At 40.4% G+C, this 7,791-nt stretch overlaps 1 protein-coding gene across 2 annotated transcripts; it reads left to right on the top strand.

Annotated features, from left to right (window-relative positions):
- Nucleotides 1-457: 457 nt before the first annotated feature.
- Nucleotides 458-6,516, top strand: LOC143942865 (olfactory receptor 5AR1-like). 2 transcript variants are annotated; one of them, XM_077464269.1, is made up of 3 exons: nt 458-666; nt 3,439-3,632; nt 5,093-6,516. In XM_077464269.1, exon 3 carries the CDS (start codon nt 5,099-5,101, stop codon nt 6,020-6,022), a length of 924 nt encoding a protein of 307 aa, XP_077320395.1. In that variant the 5' UTR covers nt 458-666; nt 3,439-3,632; nt 5,093-5,098; the 3' UTR covers nt 6,023-6,516. The 2 variants fall into 2 exon arrangements, with proteins under 2 accessions (XP_077320395.1, XP_077320396.1); XM_077464270.1 differs by lacking the exon at nt 3,439-3,632.
- The last annotated feature ends 1,275 nt before the right edge of the window (nt 6,517-7,791 follow it).

The following is a 7,791-nucleotide window of genomic DNA, read 5'->3' as shown; positions in this document are numbered from 1 at the left end:
TGTATGCAACACCAGTTTCGGACAAAATCTGATGGATTTTGTTGTCGGAATGTCCGACCGTGTGTACAAGGGCTTAGTGTGTGGTGACTGAAACTAATTTTTTGACGGCGCCCTTGTCTATTAACAAGGTGGTCATTTGAATGTAGATACAATTCAGATCAGAAGATCCTAGCAGATTTAAACATACCATTTCAACTGGTTATATATTCAATACAACCCAACATAGCATATGAAAAGTTTTGATTGGAGCTCACTTTATTAATGCAAAATTCCATAAGGGTGTATAATATTGAATAACCATCACATTAGATGAGACAGATGAGGGATGTTCACAAAAGACCAGAAGGCGTTCAGCTGGGACATTAGGCAAATAACATTTTGCTGCCAAGGGACTATTATACGGTGTTCGTTATATAAGGAAGCTCATCCCATGTTTCTTTACTACTCTGTGCACACAGAATACAGTCTGTCTTCCCAGTTCTTTCAACTTCTCATTGAGTTCAAAGGAATTTGGTGAACATGTTTGGGGATGCCAAGAGTTTTCAAATTTCAAAAGGAAAAAAATTCAGTTTCATCAATTGAAATTTTTATTTTTAATGAAGGAAATGTGGTCTAAAATGGTAACATTTCCAGTGGACTATGGATATTTAAACCCTACCAACTAAGGTGAAGAAAAAAGTATTGATACTGTACATAGTAGCTGTAACATTTTTTTTTTTTTTAAAGGACTAAATACATGGGTTTTTTTTTAATGGGGAGGTATGGCAAGGCTTCTTTTTTTGGGGTTATTTTCATCCAAGAATTATTACATTTTTCTTTTTTGTATTTTATAAGAAAAAATAGGAACAAAAAACACAATTCCAGATTTAAACATGTCAGTGTAATATCAAGGGAATAGGTATATAAATGGAGAAAATATAGGAAGCTAACATGCCATAAGATCTCAGAAACTGTTGGACGTGTGTCTTAGCCCTTGTACACACGGTCGGACATTCCAAAAACAAAATCCGTCTGATTTTTTCTGTCGAATTTTATCCGAAACTGGTGTTGCATACACACAGTCAGACAAAGTTGTCGGAAAATCCGATCGTTCAAAACGTGATGATGTTCGTTTGTTAGGACTGGACTACGTTCAGGCTAGTAGCCAATAGCTTTGGTCTCATAATTTGATCTGAGCATGCGTGGCACTTTGTCCGATCGGAATTCTCTACAAACAATCGTATCATGTTGTCGAAAAATTTTGTATCCAGCTCTCAAACTTTGTTGGTCGGACATTCCGACTGAAAAAGTCCAATGGAGCCCACACATGGTCGGATTATCCGACAACATGGTCCGGTCGGACATTTTCTGTCGGAATGTCCGACCGTGTGTACCATGGCTTAAACATTGACAATTAACACAATGGAAAGTAGAAATTTTATGCTACTACTTGTTCTGTTTACCACAAAAAATGTACATTTAAAACAAATATTTGGGGTTTTGTTTTTTTACCACTTAAGGACCGGGCGTCTTTTTGACATATGTTGTTTACAAGTTAAAAACAGTTTTGTTTTGTTTTTTTGCTAGAAAATTACTTAGAACCCTCAAACATTATAATTTTTTTTCTAACACCCTAGAGAATAAAATGGCGGTCGTTGCAATACTTTCTGTCACACCGTATTTGCGCAGCGGCCTTACAAGCAGCACTTTTTTTTGGAAAAAAATACACTTTTTTTAAATTAAAAGATAAGACAACGCTGAGTAAATTGATACCCAACGTGTCACCCTTCAAAATTGCGCCCGCTCGTGGAATGGCGACAAACTTTTACCCTTAAAAATCTCCATAGGCGGTATTTAAAAAATTCTATAGGTTTCAAATTTTAAGTTACAGAGGAGGTCTAGGTCTAGAATTATTGCTCTAGCTCTACCAATCGCTGCGATACCTCACATGTGTGGTTTGAACACTGTTTTCATATGCGAGCGCTACTCACGTATGCATGCGCTTCTGCACGCAAGCTCGGCGGGACAGGGCACATTTAAAAAAAATAAATGATTTTTTTTATTTTTTTTTATTTATTTTACTTTTTATTTTTTTATTTTTACACAGTTTAAAAAAAATTTGTGTCACTTTTATTTCTATTACAAGGAATGTAAACGTCCCTTGTAATAGAAAAAAAGCACGACAAGACCTCTTAAAAATGAGATCTGGGGTCAAAAAGACCTTGGATCTCGTATTAACACTAAAATGCAATAAAAAAATGTTTTTGTCAATTAAATTTTTTTTTTTTTTTTAAAGTCGCCCTTTAAGAGCTATAAACGAGTGGGGGCCATCTTCCCCTCACTCGTCTCCATACCCAGCAAGGGTGAAGGTCCAACCGCCTCTGCCGACGGCTCCGGCAAGCAGCGGAGGGCCCCAGAGCAAGGTGGGAGTCGAGGGCCCTCTCCCACCGCAGATAAAAGTGACTTTGAGGAGAAACCACCGCAGAGACCACTCTTATCGTAAAACGGACTGCCGGTCGAAGAAAAGGATACCGAGGTTATGGTAGCTAGCTGCTGCCATAACAACGATATTCCACTTCAAAGTAAGGACGCATATGGGTGTGCGGCGGTCCAGAAGTGGTAATTTTGTGTAACATCGCTACAAGGAAAACATATGATATAAATGAGGTATGAACATAAAATTTTAGCTTACTCACATAAAAAAAAGCTCTTGGTAAATCTGTGAATTTAATTGAGTGTGTTGACGATCCGACGTTAGTACAGCAATCTCCCCGTTGAGCTGTTGTGCACTGACAGGGAGACCGCCCCCCTGCCAGAACACTCCAGTCAGCGTTCTCAGCCATTGGCTGATTGGGAGCTGGTCGCTGCTGGTTTTCCAGCATGCTCATCTGGCAGAAGCCAGCCAAACAGCTTCTGCCAGACTGGCTGCCATACTCCTGGGCCGTATGTCAGACATTTTTTATTGAACCAGCCAATGTCGCCTGGCATTCGATCCATGTGTATGGGGTTTGCCCTTCTTTCCACCTATTAATAATAGTATTATTATATACAGGACCATCCATGTCTTTGAACTCTGATCTGGCCTGTTGTAGGAATCAGATGAAACCAGCACGTCACTACAGTAATGCCCACTCCACAGTAATTGATATGTAGCCCCTTCCTAGTGTAGGTGTCTAGGCAAATTTAGCTTTGGCTCCTTCTGTAATCAAGGGAGCAATGATTGTTTGGTCTGGCCTGTTCAGGGTCTCACAGGTTGAGAATTAAATTCCTTTCTCCTGCCTCTGGAAGAAGCTTCCAGAACATAGGACGGGAGATTAAAATCAACCAGCCTGACTTTTTATTGGGTTTCCAGAATATTTATCATGTCCTAACCATTCCCTGGAGGTGAAGCATCCAGAAGGGAGCCAGAGTGTAGCTAAATAGTTGGAGACACTAGAGAGTGCATTTACTTCTCCGCAGGAGTGTTCCAGAGGTGCAGCCCATGGACTGTACAACTGCTCCAGAGGCTTCAGAGGTGACAGGATGGAGGACTTGAATGGACTTTGTGATTGCAGAACCACACCACAAAGGATCTGGTCCAGGAGGAAGCCAGAGATGGGGCAGAGGCAAGCCGGGTCTACACAGGAAGACAAAAGTAGAAGTTCAGGTCACAGGTAAATCCAGAACTATCTATAGACCACTCAGCAATCTGTCCCTGTCCCTTTACATCACCATTGGCAAGCATGCATGTGTACCTACGAGCATGCTGCTTAGCATGTATGGTAATATGTTCACACTTGCATGCTAACACACATCTGACAGTAATTTTATGCTCAGAAACATGCACATCCACTGGTCTTCTCATATTGGAGCACACTGGACCACATTGTAAGAAATTGCCTTGCTATGTATATGGGATTTTGAAGTCAAAGCCCTTGTACACACGGTCGGAGAATCCGTCGGAATGTGTCCTATCAGACCGTGTTGTCGGATAATCCGACTGTGTGTGGTATGCATCGGACTGATTCCATCCGAATCTCCGTCGGACCCAATTTTCCAACATGTTGGAAATATTTTCCGACCAACTGGTTCGATCGGACATACTCCGATCATGTGTAGAGAATTTTGATCGGACCAAGTGCCACGCATGCTCAGATCAAATTCCTACATCAAAGCTATTGGCTACTAGTCCCATCGTAACGAAATTACGTCATCACGTTCTGAATGATCGGATTTTTCGACAACTTAGGCCGCGTACACACGGGCGGACTGTTCGCCCAACTTTGTCCGCTGAACAGTGTTTCAGCGGACAGTCCGCTCGTGTGTGGGCTTCAGCGGACAGTTTCAGCGGACAGTCTGACGAACAACGTTTTTCGGAATTTCCGTAAGACTGTCCGCTGAAACTTGGTTTGAGCGGACAGTCCGCTCATGTGTAGGCTTGTTCGTCAAACTAAGTTCCGCGCATGCTCAGAAAGGATTTACACGCCGAAGGTTGCATTGCAGTGTATAGGACTTTGAATCTCTCGTCCCGTCGTACGTGCCGTTCACGTCATCGCGCAAGTTTTCAGCGGACTGTTCGTTTGTCGTGTGTGGTCAAGTCCGCTCATGCAAATTTTGAACGGACTGTTTGTCAAACTGTTTGACGAACCTAGTTGGGCGGACAGTCCGCCCGTGTGTACGCGGCCTTAGACCGACCGCGTGTATGCAACAAGATCCGACGGCAAAATCCGACGGATTTGGTTAGCAGAATGTCTGACCGTGTGTACAGGGGCTAAAAGCATATTTTTCAGTGTTTAGTAGCTATTTAGGATTAAACCACATGATTTTTTTTTTATGTATTATAGACTTTATTGGTGAGATTTTTTTGCATTTGAATTTCCAAGGTCTTCACACAACCTACGGCCTTTACAGGGGGTTCCCACTATCCCGTTGCATTTTTCAGTTGTTTTATATTATGAAGAATGTAAGATTAGGAGATTGAATACATGAGAGAATTATTTCAGGGGATCTTACTACTGGAGTATTCCAGAATATAATAATCCCTTGGGGGGGGGGGGGGGGGGGGGTTTGGAAGGAAATAAAAATGCATATAGTTTTTATCTCAAACAATACATTATTTTCTTCCGTTTGTCAGAATATTATGGATGAAGTCAACCAAACATCCAGCAGAAGGTTCATCCTTCTTGGACTATCTAATGTCCCATATCTTCAGGCACTCGGCTTCTTCTTGTTCCTCATCATGTACATAATCACATTGTCAGGAAACCTTCTACTGATCACCGTGGTGAGGATCAACCCAAAGCTACAGACCCCAATGTATTTTTTTCTAAGCAACCTCTCCATTATCGATATTGGTTTCTCATCGACCATCACTCCCAAAATTCTCATAAACACTCTGGCCAGGGATAAAAGTATCTCCTTGATGGCATGTGCAGTGCAAATGTTCTTTCATTTGGCGTTAGGATCAACAGAGTGCTTCATTTTAGCCGTCATGGCGTATGACAGGTTTGCTGCCATCTGTAGACCATTGCATTACAACACCATCATGAACAAGATGTTATGTGTTAGTTTAGCTGTAGGGTCATGGAGTTTTTCCTTCATGAACTCTGCCATACATGTTGTGCTCACCTTCCAGCTTCAGTACTGCAAGTCCCATCATGTCAACCACTTTTTCTGTGAGGTGCCACCTTTCCTTCGAATATCCTGCCAAGACACTTTGCTTAATGAGATAGCCATGTACATCTCAGCAGGAATTATCGCTATGTGTTCTTTCTGCTTAACCCTGATCTCATATGTCCATATCATCTTCACCATCTTGAGGATCCGCTCCTCACAAGGAAGAAACAAAGCATTTTCCATATGTGCTTCCCACCTAACAGTAGTGGCTCTTTATTATGGGACCATCATGTGTATGTATCTGAAACCCCGCTCTACTTACTCTCCCGAAACAAACAAAATTGTGTCTATTCTCTATACAGCAGTGACACCTATGTTGAACCCCATCATCTATAGTATAAGAAATAAGGATGTCAAAAACACTGTTAAAAGAGAACAAAAAAAATAAATTTCTCTAAAACAGAATGTAATTTGTGAAAACAAATTTGATAATGTCTAAAATACTGTACACATGTACGTCTGGTAAGCATAGATTGTAGGTCATAATATTGCACTGCATTTTGAACAATTTTTATGGTAAAAAAAAGTGTAGAGTCTGTCTTGTACCTTATATACATACACATACTACATTATATGCCATGTCTCATCATGCAAAAAAAAATAAAAAATGAAAAGAGAACATATAAAATATAGGACTTTAAAGGTGAAAATCATACAAAACAACAAAATGTAAAAGGAAAAAATATACAAATTTTATTAAATGAACTACATGAATAAAAACAATACATGCAGCATACTCATGGCCATGGATGTGGGCAAGGCATCCTATAAATGGCAATGGTTTACAGTAGTCACATTCGGGTTTTCTACATGTTTCGCCGTATGGCTTCTTCATGAAAGAACGTGATGGTTCTTTAAATATTGAGACCTATAATTCAACAATTTTAGCTGTGCAATGAAAACAGAAAAAATACTAATTATAACAACAAATATCAACAAGATATATATAATATACATATATATATATATATATATATATATATATATATATTTTTTTTTTTTTTATATATATATCCTATATAGAGCTATGGCTGCACTTGAAAGAGAGGCAAGAGACATTCCCTAAAACAAAAGCTGAAGGCCCCTACCTCATGTTATGAGTCTAGAGGCCCAAACAAAATTGAATTAAGATGAGAAATGGAGTCCAATGAAATACCGCATTCACAATCCAGACACTCCCAAATAATGCCAGATCACCCGTAGGTAGGGGTGATTGGTGATATATTGTCAACCAGTTAATATAGATATCCTGCCACTGTAGTTGGCATTGATGCATCATATGACGTTAAAAAATAAGATAATCCAAGGAAAAATTTCCATGGCCAGGATATATTCATAGCGGGCGGCACAGTGGTGTAGTGGTTAGCACTCTCACCTAGCAGTAAGAAGGTCGCTGGTTCAAATCCCAACCATGACACTACCTGCCTGGAGTTTGCATGTTCTCCCTGTGCCTGTGTGGGTTTCCTCCGGGTACTCCGGTTTCCTCCAACAATCCAAAGACATGCAGGTAGGTTAATTGGCTTCTGGCTTCTGTCCAAAATTGGCCCTAGTATATGAATGGGGACCTTGGATTGTGGGCTCCTTGAGGATAGGGACCAATGTGGGTGTAGCAATGTACAGGGATAGGGACAATTGTAGACACTTACTCAGGTTGAACTGGATGGACTGGTGTCTTTATTCAACCTAACTAACTATGAAACTGTGAAACTCACTTGAGAAAATGTATCTGGAAGTATATGTTACTAAGCTCGAAGCCTCTACCGTCCAGAGGAAAACAGGGATTGCATCACAAAGAGAGTCACCCAAGGGGAATTAATAAATGAGAAAATAGGAACCTTAGTATATAATATTAATTACACAGAGAATTCACTTAGGGCAGGCATGTCCAAAGTCCGGCCCGCGGTCCAATTGTGGCCCGTGTTTCGGTTTTCGAATGACCCGCCTGGTAATTTGGACATACAGTGGGGTCACCCCAGGTAAAAATGTGTATTAATGTGCATAACGAAGCCAAGGAAAGATGGAAAAATCTCCAAATGGCATAAAATTACAGATTAGACATTCTTATAATATGTCAAAAAAAGTTAGATTTTATTTCCATCATTTATACTTTCAAAATGACAGAAAACAAAAAAAGGTGTCTGCAAAAGTTTGGGCACC

Source organism: Lithobates pipiens, unplaced genomic scaffold (genome assembly GCF_037356315.1).
Source record: "Lithobates pipiens isolate NorthernLeopardFrog02 unplaced genomic scaffold, aLitPip1_a1.2 Scaffold_30, whole genome shotgun sequence".
Taxonomy (NCBI): Eukaryota; Metazoa; Chordata; class Amphibia; order Anura; family Ranidae; genus Lithobates; species Lithobates pipiens.
Note: the sequence above shows the minus strand (reverse complement) of the source record. Positions and strands in the feature narration are given on the sequence as shown.

What these genes read in the sequence shown, in the direction of transcription:
- LOC143942865 (XM_077464270.1), top strand. Translation starts at nt 5,099, where the DNA reads ATGGATGAAGTCAACCAAACATCCAGCAGAAGGTTCATCCTTCTTGGA.